We start from the raw sequence: 18,682 nt of genomic DNA, 5'->3' as shown, positions 1-18,682 counted from the left end.
TTTTCTTTTCTTATGGGATATATCTAAGCATAATTTTCAGTTGACGGGATTCAAAAGATATATTTTTTATTTGATTTTATGAAAAAGAGTCAAAGTTTTGAGTTCGAGGCGCTGCATACCTTTATTTTTTAGTTGGACATTTTTTATTTATACTTTTTTTTTTTTTGAAGGGACCTCGTATCAATTAGTGGAGGGGTTGATTTTGTTAGACCGGTTTATTTATTTTTTGGGATCTACGCCCAGAAATTTTTTATTTTTTGGGGTCTATGCCCAGAATTCGCCACTAACTTTAAGAAAATAGATAGCTACTGAGAAAGTTATTAGATACTTCGGAAGCAATATCCTCTTCTTACCCACCCTTCACATAAGAGGTCAAGAGGGGTATCCAATAAATTTCCAAGCTACTACTACACTTTTAAGTTAGAAAAGAAACATACCCAAAATTTAATAAAGAGAGTGTTTCAATTTCCTTTTTTAGTAAAGAGATTATGAATAATAAAGAAATTTTAAATTATATCAAGCATTTCTAACCATTTGTACAATTGTGTGTACATTACTAATTAATTAGTAAAATAACATGTGTTCAACGGTGATGCAGTAGTGAAATAATGCATCTAGTAGTAATATAACAATAATGTAACATATATCCAGTGGTTAGCAACTTCAAAGAGTACAATATTATGATATTCAGAGCTAACTGTGTTTAGCAATCAAATCAATTTAAAAAAAAAAAAAAAGTAATTGTGTTTAGCAAGCAATCAAATCAATTAAAAATTCAGAGGTACCGAGATAGTAATTTATTATTAATCAAACAATAAAATTAGTTTATAAGGATGAGTTGAAGCTTGAAAACGTACACAATGCAAGTGAAAATAGATAGAGACCCAGCGTATGCATGTTGTTCTCCTCAAAGTTTTTGGCAGTCTAGTTAAATTGCATCAGGTCCTTTATGTGAGAGGCCAACCACGGTCCATTTGATTTATTATTTTTATGTGAAAGGGTTATATACCGTATTTAATTGTCTCTCAAATGGTGGTTCGACTTTGTATATTATGCCTTTTAAACCGAGGGTGTTTATATATTTAGAGTCGCAACTTATTTTAAGTCATATGCAAAGTAACAAAACCGTACAATAAAAAGAATTCCTCATTTTATTGATAAAAAATGTAATTTATATCGATTTGAATATAATTAGAACATTACATAACCTTGGTAGAAAGATGAAAATTAGGTCAGATATGACTTAGTTTATGAACCATCAATCTAAGATCGAAGACTAAATTACTAGGTTTGAAAGAGTTAGGCACCTAGCTTACTCAATGAATCGGTTTCTAGATTGTGATAGCCACCATCATGTCATGTCATCCATTTATCCAACATGCAAATAAAAAACACAAAACAACATATCATTCACACAAAAAAAAAAAAAAAAAAAAAAAAAAAAAAAAAAAAAAAGAGGAAAAAAAAGAAGAAGCTTTTGAGTAAATGAATAGCATAGGATAGCCTATGAGCAATCGAACTGAAAAAAGGTAAATCTAAGATACTTTGATCCTAAATCAGCCTATATTACCATAGACAAACATGTTCTTGAACTAATTGGAATAATCAAACAAGATAAAAGAACAAGAAATACTAGAAACTTGCATAGATGAAGGTTTATGATCAGTTTGGATTTGGTTGATGATCCTAGTATGACGTCCAAAGAGTTTTGTGGTTCAATTAACACTTCTTGATGTTTTTAATGTAGATGTAAAGATTCAATTCTCCCTCCCATTGTAACTCAAAAATATTCAAGAAAAAAAAGTGTAAAATATCAAAATAATTAGAAATCAATAACTATCTCATAGTAAAATGTTTAAACTAAATTTTTTTTAATGAATTTAGGGATCAAATACTAGGTAACATCCAATTAACACAAAATTTAGTGTGGAGAAACAAAATTATGAAATCTTTTTATTGGACTTCCAAAATATAAACATTATTATTACAAAAAGTCGTAGACTTGTGAGAAATCGCATAGAAGTACATGAGATCCGCAACTTGGTCTTAAATCGAATTACATATACACAAGTACTTATTATTGCCAACGAAAAAAATGTATTTATTGCCAGTTGCCACCAACAGTTCCCCTACAAACGCTATAATATATTAATGTCCTTCACCTTCACCACCGCCTGATGAACCTTCATGCTCGGAAGGACCGTAAGGTGAACGGCGCCCCGTAGATTTCATCTGGAAGATAGTTGCTCTCCAGTTACTGTTTTTCTCTGCAAAATAACAAGAAAATGCATATATAACCTCTACGTATGTGTTAATAATTAACGAGATATGCTTGCATCTAGGAATCTTCAGACTCATGCTCAAACACTTACACACTAACACACATATAGAAAACGACTTACTGATTCCATCAACTACGGTTGCGGATGAGAGAAACAAAAACAGAAGCAAGGATATTATGATAACCCTTATAATGGACGCCTTAACATCCATTTTTGAGCTAAGATATTAGTTAAGAATTCCATCGATCCTATGTCTCTCTCTATATATATTATTATGTATTCTAAGAAGAACGGCGCCGGCGCTGTAGTTTCCACGATTATTCCAATTGATTTTGTGGAAGAACTACACGTTCAAATCAAATGAGGTTATCAATGATATTTTACCTAATTCATGAGATAAAAAATTTAAAAAGATTAAAAAAAAAAAGGAATAAAAGTTAATACGGAGTTTATAGAAGTTTTAGCACTTTCCTAACTTAAATAAGCTGTCTATAGTGGGTTCTAGTTAGCTCAACTGGTAAAGTTTCTGATGGTTGAATAAGAGATCTGAGATTTAATCTCTGTCTATACCAAAAACCGATTGATGTTTTAGTCTGATGATAAAAACATATTATCAAGAGTTGACTTTATAAGTTGAAATTCTTTAAAAAAAAATTATAAAGAGTACAAAAAATTCACGTAGATAAAAAAATTTAGAACCGCAGGAAATTTTGTTCTTAATCACATGAAAAATTAGGGTTTTCTTGCATCCAAACAGAAGCAGTTTTAATGACTTAGTAATTTTTTATTTATATATGTTATTTTTGAATTTTGACTGAGTGCTAATTTGGTCCAAATTTTCAATTTGAATAATTTCTTCTTAGGATATAAAATTTCTAACGAATCAAATATTTTATTTAATTGATCCAATCATGTAATTACATATGGTTTCAGTCACATCATGCATGAATAATTTTGAAATGACATTATTTTCATATGTGCCTCACATTAAATCTCCTGAAATCTAATTATTTTTTCTAATAAAAAATTCTTTGACCCATTATAAAAATTGGGTAAAAATACAAATTACACCCATTAAGTTATATAAATTGTTATTTTAGTCTTTTAAATTTTACTTTGTCTTAGTCATGTAAGTTTACATTTACATTTGCAATCACCGTCCTTACATCCAATTTGCTGTTAAATCACCTTTAAAAAAACGTTAGATTTTCCTCTATTCCTAAATTTTTATATTAAAAATTGAATTATTATTTTTTAAAATTTTAAAAACCATAATTATTTTAATTATAGAAATCCTCTTTTTTTATCTTTCCATAGTCTCTCCCTCTGGAGTTGTAATTTTCCAAAAACAATTACCCAAGAACATAGAGTTGTAATTTTCCACAAATAAAAAAAAAAAAAACAAAACAAAAACAAACAAACAAATTCCCCATATTTTCCAGTTGAGAAAATCGATTCTTTCCAATAATGGAAAATTATTATGCCGGGCTGCTTCTTCTAACAGGGGTGGGCCCCTGTGTAGGACCCATGAGTAGGGTCCAAACCACTTGTGAGGGTTGGGAGGACTCCACCAGGTGGAAAGAAGGGCCCAAAACAATTGTGAGGGTGGGGAGGACTCCACCAGGTGGAAAGAATAATTTGTCATGAAGAACGGTCAAATTCAATGACCATTGTTGTTTCAAACCATCTATTTTCCATTAACTAGGAAAAATGTTTAGTATTTGACAAAAAAAACAACGAAAATTGATTAACAGAACAGCATCAAGATGTTTAGACCTATAAATTGCGTGTAAGAAATTATTGGGGCACCGTAGACATAGTAAGATAGAGTTCTGAATCAGCTTGCAAGTTGTAAAACATAACCATGCCAATGTCTAGCTTGAAAAAAGTAGTTTACCTCGTTTCTCTGGTCGTGTTGGCCATGTTACATTCCTCATTTAATGCTGCTTCTCTTTTTGTGACTGAAGAGACAGAGGCAGATGCTCTTCTCAATTGGAAAGCCAGTCTTCAAAATGAAACCCAATCACACCTGACTTCGTGGACTCTCCTGCACAATGCAACCAATTCTTCCAGCAATCAAAATACAAGCTCAATCCCATGCAGTTGGTCCGGCATTACATGCAACCAAGCAGGAAGTGTTATTTCATTAGACCTGACTAACTCAGATTTGAAAGGTACGCTCCAAGAATTTTCATTCCTGTCTCTCCCCAACCTTGCATATGTTTATCTCAGCAGGAATGAACTCTTTGGCACAATTCCTATTGAAATTAGCGGCCTTTCCAAACTCATATATCTTGACCTGTCCTTTTATAAGTTATCAGGGGAAATCCCACCACAGATTAGACTGCTAACCAATCTTGAGGTCTTGCGCCTTGGTGAAAATCGGTTAAATGGTTCAATTCCCCCGGATATAGGTCATTTAAAGTCACTCGTTTACCTTTCTTTGCATGCCAATGATCTCCATAGCTGCATTCCTAATTCATTAGGTAATTTAAGCAACTTGGCTTATTTGTACCTTCGTAATAATCAACTTTCTTGCTCCATTCCTTCAGAAATTGGAAACCTCTCCAATTTAATTGATGTTGACATGAAAAACAACAGTCTAACAGGTCCCATTCCTTCTAGTATTGGAAACCTAGAGCAACTGACATGGTTGTATATATATCAAAATCAAATCTCTGGCTCCATCCCTCCAGAAATAGGGAATTTGAAGTCTCTCAACTCTTTACGTCTTCAAACAAATAATCTTTCTGGCCCGATTCCCTCATCGTTAGGTGCTCTCAGCAACCTAACCTTCTTACATCTATTCAACAATCAACTTTCTGGCACCATCCCTAAAGAATTAGGAAACTTGAAGTCTATGACCAGTCTTCAACTAGGCAGTAATCATTTAAATGGCACCGTTCCAGTTTCCTTGGGTAATTTGAGTCACTTGGAACTTTTATTCCTCCGCGATAACCAACTTTCTGGTCCCATTCCTCAAGAGATAGGAAACTTGATGAAGTTGGTTGTGCTGCAGCTCGATACAAACCACTTCACTGGCTTATTGCCACAAAACTTATGTCAAAGTGGATCTCTTAGAAACTTTACTGCATACGACAATCATCTCATAGGTCAAATACCGAAAACCTTGAGAAACTGCGCGAGCTTAACTAGAGTCCGCATTGAAAGAAACCAACTCTTTGGAAATATATCTGAAGATTTCGGTGCCTATAGTAAACTGAAGTTCATGGACCTAAGTTACAATAAATTTTACGGTGAAATCTCACACAATTGGAGCAGGTGCCCACAACTAACCGCCCTACGTATTGCTGGGAACAATATTACTGGTGGCATACCTCTTGTAATTGGAGATTCAATTCAACTCCAATTACTTGATCTTTCTTTTAATAAGTTAGTTGGGGAGCTTCCAAAAGAATTTGGAAAGTTGACTTCCTTGTTGGAATTGATGTTGAATGGAAATCAACTTTCAGGGGATATACCTCTGGAGCTTGGGTTGTTAACAAATCTTGAGTATTTGGATCTATCCAATAACAAATTCACCAACCCAATCCCTAAAAATGTGGGGACCCTTTTGAAACTAAATTACTTGAATATGAGCAACAACAAATTAAGCCAAGGCATTCCAGTTGAGTTGTGTAATTTACCACATTTGTCACAGCTGGATTTAAGTTATAACTTGCTCGAAAGAGAGATACCTTCACAAATCCACAAATTGCAAAGTTTGGAGGTATTGAATGTCTCCCACAATAAACTCTCTGGTTTCATTCCGATTGCGTTTGAAAAAATGCGTGGGCTATCAGATGTTGACATATCCTTCAATGAGTTGGAGGGTCCTCTTCCCAATAGCAAAGCATTTCAAAATGCACCCATAGAAGCATTAAGACATAATAAGGGACTGTGTGGAAATGTTACAGGATTGCAACCCTGTGTGGTAGGAAAACATATTTCAAAAAAGGAACACAAAATCATTTTCCCTCTTCTAGGCGCACTTTCACTTGTATTGCTATTCCTCATAATTTTCATTGTTTTACAAAGAAAAAGGAGAGATCCACAGAAAAACCGAGTAAACGGAATGGGCAGGGAAGAAGTGTTTACAATATCCTACTTTGATGGAAGAATGATGTTCCAGGAAATCATAGACACAACCGAGGGATTTGATGCTAAGTTTTGCATTGGGAAGGGAGGAAATGGAATTGTCTATAAAGCCAAGCTAAAATCAGGAGTCATAGTTGCAGTGAAGAAACTTAGATCCTTGTGTGATGGTGAGATTGCGCAGCAGAAAGAGTTCTTAAATGAGATAAGGGCATTAACAGAAATTCGGCATCGAAATATTGTAAAATTGCATGGCTTTTGTTCTCATTCACAATTCTCAATTTTGATTTACGAGTACCTTGAAAGGGGTAGCTTGGCCGCAATTTTGAGTGATGATGGAGGAGCTAAAGAATTGGATTGGAGCAAGAGAGTGAATATCATCAAAGGTGTGGCGCAAGCTTTGTCTTACTTGCACCATGATTGCTCACCACCAATTGTTCACAGGGACATATCAAGCAAAAATGTTTTGCTGGATTTAGAGTATGAGGCTCATGTTTCAGACTTTGGCACAGCTAAGCTTCTTAATCAAGACTCATCCAATTGGACTTCATTGGGTGGCACATATGGATATATTGCACCAGGTAATAGACTTAATTTTTTAATCAATGTAGAAGATACAACATATGAACACGTTGACATGATATTCTGTTTGTTTGCAGAGTTTGCTTATACGATGAAGATAACTAAGAAGTGCGACGTGTTTAGCTTTGGAGTTTTGGCTATTGAAGTGATCCAAGGAAGGCATCCAGGTGAAACCATCTCCACTCTATCTGCTTCATCTGTGGGAGAGAATTTATTGCTGAATGATTTGTTAGATATACGTCTTCTGCCTCCCACTCTTGAGGTTGAGAATCAATTGATACTCATCGTAAAGTTGGCAATTGCATGCTTGAATGCTAATCCAGAATCTAGGCCAACCATGCACATGGTCTCTCAAGTGTTATCAAGATGAACTGCACTTTCCTAGAGCATCCACAGTCTGACTAGGACAAGAAAGGATATGAATTATATAAGACACTATATTCTGTTAAATTTATTCTGCTGAAGGAAATTGTTTGTTTTTGGTTATGTAATGCCTAGAGTACTACTAGAACTTTAATTGCAAGTGCTAAAAAATTGCTTTTGGTAACACAGATTTCAGGGCACTGAGATGATACGTGTTTGATTGGTTATTTTGGTATGCATTATAAAGATTCCAAATGTAAAATAGATATCAGGGACGTATTATTGTGATCTTGGGTTTTAGCCATTTATATTCCAACTGAGGCGTATTAAAGGTAATGAGAAAATTCTTAGTTATGGTTTGCACTTTGTATGACCCTGTTGTCAAAATCAGATACTTGGATGCAAAATCAGTATCCCTTCTAGGCTAATTGTCAATAAATGATGGTAACAATCTTGTCTACCAGATGTCATTAGAGAAACAAAAAATATTTTTAAAACAGCCATTGTGCAAGAAACTTGCTGAGTAATTTTATTGGTTAGCCGAAATAAAATAAATCAAGGTGCTGTTATTATATAGACTTTTAGAAACAGAGCAAGAGAGATTAAGCAAAAACAGAAAACTGAATTTAACAGTCTTCCTAACTACCAATTAGGGACTGACACGCGCGCATGTGAGTCAAGGACTTAAAGGATCACGTGATCTGCACATGTATAAAATATTACACTTACTTATTCCTTGTAGTAGAAAACACGATTGAGCCTAACAATTCACCTTCTTCATGTTTTCTTTAAATCCACGGTTTAGTTGCTGGTTAGCTAGATTTCTAACAAATGTACAGTGGATAACGAACTTTATTAGATCAAAATTGAAATGACCCCCAGCATACACAATTTGAAAATAAAACAAAGAAGATGCTGAGGCTGTGCACATCAATCTTCCTAATCCTGACAGTCATTGTAGTGGGTAGACTCTTGTGTCCTCCAAAGTCCGAACTACCCAAAAAAAATGATAGCAAAGCAAAATGTTATGGCTAGCTATTAAATAAAATAGTTAAAAGGCAATTGGACAATTACAAAGACTAATAAATAAAAACACGGTTACAAAGACCAATAAGTTAGTAACAACAAAAATAATGTTGTTAACACAATAAAAATGCAACAACAAAAAATTTGAGTTTAGTTAAATTGTTAATAGAGTAATGGACATAATAAAAATTAAATTATTAAGAAAAATTCTTTTTAATAGAGTAATGTTATAATACAACAAAAATATTGCAACAACAAAATTAAATTTGAGCTGAATTTTCATTTCAATAAAAGGATATTGTAAAACTTCATATATTTGTGTGTATATGTGTGCGCACTCTTATTGTAATGGCAATATGTTTTTTTTTTAATCCGTAATGCCAATATGTTTAAGTTCTCCATTTATAAGATTTTATATAATTTAAGTCAGTTGATAACTACTCTAGAAAAATTTCCTAGAGCCACTATTACGTGTACATAAAATTTTGGACATGTTATGTGTAAGGACACGATTTTGTAACGAACCGCAACAGTGTTGGGTTCGCACGTAAAAGACCCAAACAATATCATTTGTAGAGCATGGGTTTGAAAGGCTAGGCCTTGATCACCAGGCGGTGGGTTTTTCGTGATATCCAGACATGGTTAAGTTGTCTTCGCCCCTAGAGTCTTTCTCCTGGCCTAGCCTAGTGATCAAGGCCTAGCCTTTTAAACCCATGCTCTACAAATGATATTGTTTGGGCCTTTTACGTGCGAATCCAACACTGTTGCGGTTCGTTACAAAATTGCATCCTTACATTATGTAATAAACCCTTATCTTGAATTATTTTTTTGGTTAAAAATTATTTTCCATAAAAAATAAAAAATAAAATTAATTTTTTAATTAAAAAAATATTTTTAATATTATCCATCTATAGATTTAGCCCCAAAAAAATTCCAATAGGTGTGATAATTTATTTACTTAAATGATAAAATTTTCAATACCAATAACTTTCATTTTTAATTTTTTGAACCTCGGTTTTCAAATATTGAATCTTAATTACAGAACTATCCTCAGATATATTTTCGTTCTCAATTGGATTCACCGACTTATTAGTCGTTCTCTCTCTCCAGATTTCTGAGTTGTTTACTGGAATATTCACATTATCTCTTCTCGGTCACTCTAGCACTCATCGGTAAGCTTCAAATCTCGGATTTGGATCCTCTCTTTAGTTACTCAAAAGTTTTCCTTTCCTTTCCTTCGTTTTCTCTGTTACCAAACAGTTTACATCTTCTAATTTTGTTCGATTTTATCTTTTCTATTTTTGATTGCCTGAACTTTTTTTGGTAATTTAAATCTGTGACAGTAGTTAGTAGATGTCAAATTTCTTTCACATTTCCAAATTTTATAGATATGTAAATGCATTGCAAGGTATGAGTTTGCTTGTTTGAGATTCAATTACAAGGTTTATTAGATTAATCTTTCTTCTTGTTGGTATTGTTGTCTTAGTTTTTCATGAGGTTTAGTTTTGTGAAAGATTGTCTTTGATTGGGCTTTTAAGAAGATGTGATGCATTGATTAATTCAGCCAGTTGAATTTAATTGGGACCTAAGGTACAGAATTTTTGTTGCTAACTGTTTGAAAATTTGAGCATTCCAGGTTTGAATGTATGGATCAAATTTTAGATAATACTATGCGAAAAATGGGTAAAGGGTGAGGCTCTTGGTTCAAAACTAACTGGGTACGTGTGTAATTTGCCAATAAAGAAATAGTTTTGAAAACTCTTCTTGTATTCCCAAGATTATATATTTTTAAACACTGAAAGGAATATTAAAAAAAATTATTTATTTCGATTGCTTAACTGAGAAGCAATGCCATAATATGAGCTCCTTCCCTTGTAAAAAGTTGTTCTGCCTAATCCATAATTGAGTTTGATTATTAAAATAGATTCACAGTTCATCTAATTGAGTTTGAAGTGTACTCATATGTTCTAACTATTAATATCTGCAATTAGTGATTTTTATGATTAGGCAGTATTATGTCTGTGCCCCGTTGCTATATTTATATCTGTTAATAATTTCATTGGCCAAGGAAATCGTGTGAGAACATTTTCTTTGTTGATGGTTAATATGCGATTTCCTTCATTTCTGGAGCTTTTTTGAGAGGATCTTCAGGGGCTTTTACTTTTGGGTGTAATTTACTTCATGGAACCATTTGCTCATTCATCTTTTTGTTGTTTCTTCTCTAAAGACTTCGCATATTTTCAAGCATTTGTTGCTTACAAAGTCTGAGCAGAATTTTTTATTAAGTTGTGCTTTGGTTGGAAGCTGATGGAAGGGTTCAGAACTGAAGCTCACATAATTTAGAATTTAATTCACTAGATATGCTGAAAATTTATTTGCTATCGGGAAAAATAAATACTGCCTTCACTACAAAAAAAGATTGTTATTTGCGATGAAACTTTTTCGATGACTACAAAAAGCCGTCGGAAAAACTAGCTTTTTCGACGGCAAGTCTTTTTCGTCGACAATTACTCGTCAAATATTAAAATATTTGTGACGGCAAAATGAGTTCGTCAAGGATGCCTATTATTTTTGTCAAAAATATGATTTGTTTTGGAGGGAAGTTTTCCCACCTTACTTTTTACGACGGCATAAAAATGTTCATCGCTAATAAAGTATTATTTACGACGACCAAATAAAAACTGTCGGAACTAGTAACACCTGTGACGGCTTTTGTGTGTCGAAAATACAAAATATATATTTTTTATGGTGTTATTATTTGCGACAAACATTCTTCCATCGTAAATATAAAAGAGGATATTATTTACGATGACCGAAGAAAAACCGTCAGAACTATTAACACTTGTGACGGCTTTTGTATGTCGTAAATACAAAAAATATATTTTTTATGGTGTTATTATTTGCAACAAAAATTCTTCCATCGTAAATATAAAAGAGGGTATTAGTGACAGCCATGAAGCCATCGAAAATGGTGAAATATTTTGGAGGGAAAATTCCCCCTTACTTTTCACAATATTTGTGACGAAATTTATCCATCAATTTTTTTATTTTTCTAACTGAGTTTGTATTTATGATGAACATACTGACCGTCGTAAATAGTTAATTTGCTTTAAAAGAAAGAACGTATTAGTGATAGAATTGGATCCCTCCCAATGAATAATATTTGCGATGGACCTAAGCAGTCAACAATGGTAAATTTTTTTAATGGGGGGGAATTCATGCCCTTATTTTTATGTGTTTGACTATTGTTTTCCATCACTATATATTGCATTGTTATTTGTTACAGACATTTTGGTCATCGTTAATAGTTAAAATTTTCTTAAGAAAAGAAGGTATTAGTGTCGGTAAGGTAAATCTGTCACAATAAAGGTGATTTCCAACATATATATGGCCATAAAAATTTATTATTTTATTTGAATGGTAAATTTTCCTCAATTTTGTCTTAAAAATGTAGAATTTTTTCTTAATTTTAAAAATTACAAAAAAAAAAAAAAACTTTCAAGACCCTCCAAGTAAAAGGTATTTTTATTATTTTGAAGCTTTTAGGGGAACTTTCGTCACTTTAGAAGTTTATGGGTATTTTGGTTATTTCCTAGCTTTGATGGTGTATTTTAGCCATTTTGGATGGTCGGATTGTGTCAACAGAGTTAATCAAAGTTTCCCAGTGGGAGGGTACAATAACACATGTCCATCACGCAACCAGATGGACATCCAAAATCTGACCGTTGGATTGGTAGAATATGGTGAAATATTTGTATTTGTAAATTACAATGACAATCAGATGATCAAATTGTGCGACCAGAAAAGTCAAATCTTGCGAAACTTCGTCAAATTCTATTAAACTTGGTCGATCTTTGGTCAAACTTCAAAGTTGGTTCCAGGACCACTGGATTTGATCAAATTAGGTAGATCAGGAGGTTTTAATTAGGTTTTGGCTATTGCTCAGTGTTTTAAGGTTTTTTTGGGTTTTTATGCCTCTATCAGTTTCAAGTTTAAAAATGGCAAAGTCAAAGGTCATATGCAAATCCATTGGGGTCATTTTGTAAGTTTTTGGTTGTATTTTGTAGATCATTTTCTCAATTCTTAGTGATATTTACATAGTTTATAACTCACTTGGAAGAGAATTGTATATTTTTATTGATTGAAGTTTCATGATAGGTGGATACAACGACACGCATCCATCTTGTGCTGGAGTTAGATTAAAACTTTGATCATTAGTTTGAAAGAGTGGAATAAATATTGGTTTTGATAGATTTTGAGCTCAATCAAACAGTTGGATTAGGAGAATGTGACCAATCAAAATTTCTTAATGTCTTGGTACAACAACACGTCCATTAATGCTCTAGACTCAAATCCAAAATCCGACCGTTGGATTGGAAGAATGTGGTGAGATATTGGTTTTGGTAAAGTATGACAACAATTAGATGGTTAGATTGTGAGAAATGAGTAGTCAAAGTTTGCAAAACTTGGTCAATATTTGATCAAACATGGTCAACCTTTGAAATTTTTTTTTTAAAAATGTCATACTAAAATTTTAAAATAATCTTTAATTAAAATTTGAAATCAATGTATTTTAATTATGAAATAAGATGATTTTGGAAATTTGCGGGTAGGTTTGTACACAACATTCTTAATATTAATTTAACACAATTCGGTTAATGAGATGCCAAGTGGAAAATGGTTTTTCCTTCAAATGGAGTGGTTTTGCAAAATAAAATACACAAAGTTTTTTATTTATTTATTTTTTAAATATTGAGGTTATATTTCTGTAAAATAAATCCACCTAAACAATATTGAGGCTATATTTCCTTGACATTTTTTAAAAGAACACTTGCTAAAAAATAATTGTAAGAAGTAAGATTTCATAGTGTTCCTATCTTTTATTAATAATAATAATAATAATAATAATAATAATTAAAAAAAAAAGATATTTCAAAGTGACCAAAAAAAGAAAGTGACGTGGTTGTCATTAAAAAAAAAAAAACATAATTTCAATAAATAAAACAAAAAGAGAAGTCACATTGCAGTAAAATAAACCCAGCCCCACCTTGTTAAAAAAACACACATGGCAATATCATTTTAACTTAAAAAAAAAATAAAAAAAAGGGACAAAACCCTACCTCTCCCTATCACTAAAAAACAAGCGCCTTCCTTTTTATTTTTTCAATCCCACGCCTCCCTTTTTACTTGGTAATACTACACTCTATTTCACTCACTAAGATGGCTTCTCAAAAAAAAAAAAAAATTTCACTCACTAAGAAAATAAAGAAGAAAAAGCTCTCACCTCTATAGCCTAAGTTAGTTTTCTTAAATCCTTATATCTTGATTTATATATTTTGTTAATGTAGTGGATTACTAAATGGATTTGTTGGTTGATTTATTTTATCTAAATTTTGGGTTTGGATTAGATATATCTCTTTCATAATTTACAATCTCGTATTGTAGGTAAAGTTCTTGACAGTTTGGTACTAGACCATAGTGTAATGTTTGTGTGTATTGGTGGCCCCAACCAATTTGTTGATTACTTTTAATTATATGCAAGCACCTATTACACATAATTTTATCCAGTATAACCAACATAAATTTTTTTTCCCTATTTTATTGAGGTTGTTGAAATCAATGGTAAATTTGCTCATTACAGTTTTCAATTAATTGCTATTCTTAGTTCATATATAATTTTATGTGACTTGTTGTGATGATGGATATATTGTTAAGAGTGATGGGGATGTACTATTAATGTGGTTATTGGTGGTGGATGTATTCTTGGAAGTTCTCATTCATAGGAGAACTACAAGGTTATTGATAGTAGTAAGAATTTATGATAGATGCAATGTTTGTGTCGGTAGTAAGGATTTATTTTTGATGTTTTGTCATTTTATCGTGGTGATTGTGTGAATTTTTTTAAATGAATATATTTTAGTTAATTCTTTATTATTAACTATAAACATAAAAATTTGTGTAGTTATAACTTTTGTATATTTATTCAGTTTAATCTAAAATATTGCAGACCAATGTTAAGGAGGAGATCGTAGTGTGAATAATTACACAAGATGACTTTGAGGAGGAAGGTGACTCTCAGCTAGAGGAAATTAGCTCGGATGATGACTGATCTTCCAATACTTATGCTTTCAAGTTTAGTGAAGAATATAATATAGCTTTAATGTATTATTGAACATCATGCTATTTTGTAGACCTTTTAATATTTTCATTTTTGTTGCATTATTCACTTATTAGTTTTGAAAAATTATGGATTTGTACTTGTTATTTGAATGGAAAATTTTTTATGAGATGTATGTTTGTAACTTATATATTATTTTATTTACTTTCATATAATTCATGTATTTCTTTTTCGACAAAATTGTTTTGTTGCAATTAAACTACTAGAAATGGCCTTTTTTTTTTTTTCGACGAAGCTATTTTGTTGCAAATAATGTATTAGTGACGTGGTAACTAATTTTTAATAACGGTCAAAATTCGTTGAAACAACATAAGTGGTCACTAAGATTTTGTATTTTTGACGAAAAGCTAAGTATTTACGATGGCTTTTGGTCGTTGAAAAAAATATATTAACGATGGCTATAGTTCGTCGCAAAATGTATTTGGTCGTTTGACTTCATCATTTGAAATTGTATTTTTGACGGCAAATCAAGTATTTATGACAACTTTTTGTCATCGAAAAAATACATTAACGATGGCCTTAATTCGTCGCAAAATATATTTGGTCGTCCAACTTCCTCGTAGGAAGTTGTATTTTCAACGGCAAAACAAGTATTTATGATGACTTTTAGCCGTCGAAAAAATACATTTATGACGGCCTTAGTTCATCACAAAATGTATTTGGTCGTCTAACTTCCTCTTATGAAGAAGTATTTTCGACGGAAAAAATAAATTGCTTACAACGGCTTTTTACTGTCGAAAATGAGTGTTAGCGATGGCCTTGTTGGTAATATAGTATTATCGACGAGGCTTTATCGACGGACGTCGATGGCCTTTTGCCATCGACACTACTAATCTGCGACGGCTTTTTTTTTTTTTTTTTTTTTTTTAAGTTAAAATGATATTGCCGTGTGTGTTTTTTAACAAGGTGGGGCTGGGTTTATTTTACTGCAATGTGACTTCTCTTTTTGTTTTATTTATTGAAATTATGTTTTTTTTTTTAATGACAACCACATCACTTTCTTTTTTTGGTCACTTTGAAATATCTTTTTTTTTTTTTTTAATTATTATTATTATTGTGGGGCCCAACAATTCGTGGACTAGGCCCATTTGCCCTTAGAGAGTCCGAAGGCCCAATCCGAGGAGAGCTGTGGCCCAAACTCTACAACGCAGAGCACAAAAGAATTTTGGGAGGCAGCCGAGGACAGTGTAGTCCTCGGCAGATCCATAGTCCCACCAGAACAAAGGGGTGAAACTGGTACAGGGACGAATTCGTAAGGAGATCCAAGATACCTTGGGGAGGTTATCCTTACTACCCCTCCAGATAAGACCCAGCGCCTGACAGAGCCGCACTCTGCAGCTTTATCAAACCATCCCCAACAATTCCGGGATTGGACTGATGGGACAAATGTCAGTGTTTGTAAAGACTGACCCTACACGTGGACGAAGGATAACGAATGCAGACGAGTATAAAAGAAGAAAGTAAGTAAATCGAAAGGGGATCCCGGCCCACCCCCAAAAAGAGAAGGATCACATGGGGGAGAACATCTCAACAACACCGGACTTCACTGAAGAAAGTCCGTCGTTGGAGAACCGGGGAAAGGCCTCAATGGTCCTTGGATCAACTCCGAGGAGTCCCATCCCATAGGGTACGACGTCTTAGGGCTTAAATGTTCAAGCCCAACTCCTTTTTCTACCTGAATTCCTCTAAAACCAGGATTGGACATCGCCTCGTGACCAGCGGCTAGCTTTTTAAGCCCACTCTCTACAAATCATATTGTGAGGGATCTTTCGTACGCGAGCCCAACATCCTTATTGGGCCGCCAGAGAATTGTGTCCTTACAATTATTATTATTATTAATAAAAGATAGGAACACTATGAAATCTTACTTCTTGCAATTATTTTTTAGCAAGTTTTCTTTTAAAAAATGTCAAGGAAATATAACCTCAATATTGTTTAGGTGGATTTATTTTACAGAAATATAACCTCAATATTTAAAAAATAAATAAAAATAAACTTTGTGTATTTTATTTTGCAAAACCACTCCATTTGAAGGAAAAACCATTTTCCACTTGGCATCTCATTAACCGAATTTTGTTAAATTAATATTAAGAATGTTGTGTACAACCTAACCGCAAATTTCCAAAATCATCTTATTTCATAATTAAAATACATTGATTTCAAATTTTAATTAAAGATTATTTTAAAATATTTAGTATGACATTTTTTTAAAATTTTTTCAAAGGTTGACCATGTTTGATCAAATATTGACCAAGTTTTGCAAACTTTGACTACTCATTTCTCACAATCTAACCGTCTAATTGTTGTCATACTTTACCAACACCAATATCTCACCACATTCTTCCAATCCAACGGTCGGATTTTGGATTTGAGTCTAGAGCATTAATGGACGTGTTGTTGTACCAAGACATTAAGAAATTTTGATTGGTCACATTCTCCTAATCCAACTGTTTGATTGAGCTCAAAATCTATCAAAACCAATATTTATCCCACTCTTTCAAACTAATGATCAAAGTTTTAATCTAACTCCAGCACAAGATGGATGCGTGTCGTTGTATCCACCTATCATGAAACTTCAATCAATAAAAATATACAATTCTCTTCCAAGTGAGTTATAAACTATGTAAATATCACTAAGAATCGAGAAAATGATCTACAAAATACAACCAAAAACCTACAAAATGACCCCAATGGATTTGCATATGACCTTTGACTTTGCCATTTTTAAACTTGAAACTGATAAAGGCATAAAAACCCAAAAAAAACCTTAAAACACTGAGTAATACCCAAAAACTACTTAAAACCTCCTGATCTACCTAATTTGATCAAATCGAGTGGTCCTGGAACCAACTTTGAAGTTTGACCAAAGATTGACCAAGTTTAATAGACTTTGATGAAGTTTTGCAAATACGAACTCAGTTAGAAAAATAAAAAAAATTGATGGATAAATTTCGTCACAAATATTGTGAAAAGTAAGGGGGAATTTTCCCTCCAAAATATTTCACCATTTTCGATGGCTTCATGGCTGTCACTAATACTCTCTTTTATATTTACGATGGAAGAATTTTTGTTGCAAATAATAACACCATAAAAAATATATTTTTTGTATTTTCGACATACAAAAGCCGTAACAAGTGTTAATAGTTCTGACGGTTTTTCTTCGGTCATCGTAAATAATATCCTCTTTTATATTTACGATGGAAGAATGTTTGTCGCAAATAATAACACCATAAAAAATATATATTTTGTATTTTCGACACACAAAAGCCGTCACAGGTGTTACTAGTTCCGACGGTTTTTATTCGGTCGTCGTAAATAATACTTTGTTAGCGATGAACATTTTTATGCCGTCGTAAAAAGTAAGGCGGGAAAACTTCCCTCCAAAACAAATCATATTTTTGACAAAAATAATTGGCATCCTCAACGAACTCATTTTGCCGTCACAAATATTTTAATATTTGACGAGTAATTGTCGACGAAAAAGACTTGCCGTCGAAAAAGCTAGTTTTTTCGATGGCTTTTTGTAGTCATCGAAAAAGTTTCATCGCAAATAACAATCTTTTTTGTAGAGTATTAGGGACATATTACTATTATAGTGATCTTCGGTTTTAGTCATTTATATTCCAACTAATTTAGTTAAGGCACATTTAAAATTAAAAAAAAAAGAATTGGGAAGATTTTAGTTTTAATATGCTCTGTATATCGCTTTTGTGAAAAGGATCACATATTTGGATGCAAATCAATCCCTTCCAAGCCAATGATGGTAACATTTATTTTCTGCAAGATTTCATTTAGGAATTCAAGCAATCTAGTACTTTTTTTTTTGTTGTTGAGAAAACAGTAATATTTATTAGAACACACGAACACGAAAGTAATAAATAGAATTTTTGAAACAAGCTTATAATTATTCCAATTGATTTGGTTAAGGAACATTAAAATTTAAAAAAAAAAAAAATTGGGAAGATTTCAGTTTTGATATGTTCTGTATATCGCTTTTGTGAAAAGGATCACATATTTGGATGCAGATCAATCCCTTCCAGGCCAATGATGGTAACATTTATTGTCTGCAAGATTTCATTTAGGAATTCAAGCAATTAAGTACTTTATTATTATTTTTTTTTGAGAAAATAGTAATACTTATTAGAACACGCGAACA

The 18,682-nt window shown here is 32.6% G+C and overlaps 1 protein-coding gene across 1 annotated transcript; it reads left to right on the top strand.

Moving 5' to 3' along the window:
- The first annotated feature begins 4,146 nt into the window (after positions 1-4,146).
- Positions 4,147-6,856, top strand: LOC115961402 (MDIS1-interacting receptor like kinase 2-like). Its single transcript, XM_031080389.1, has 2 exons — positions 4,147-6,763; positions 6,822-6,856. The coding sequence occupies exons 1-2, from the start codon at positions 4,147-4,149 to the stop codon at positions 6,854-6,856; spliced, it is 2,652 nt and encodes an 883-aa protein (XP_030936249.1).
- Positions 6,857-18,682: the final 11,826 nt, after the last annotated feature.

This window comes from Quercus lobata, chromosome 9 (genome assembly GCF_001633185.2).
Source record: "Quercus lobata isolate SW786 chromosome 9, ValleyOak3.0 Primary Assembly, whole genome shotgun sequence".
NCBI classification, from domain to species: Eukaryota; Viridiplantae; Streptophyta; class Magnoliopsida; order Fagales; family Fagaceae; genus Quercus; species Quercus lobata.
Note: the sequence above shows the minus strand (reverse complement) of the source record. Positions and strands in the feature narration are given on the sequence as shown.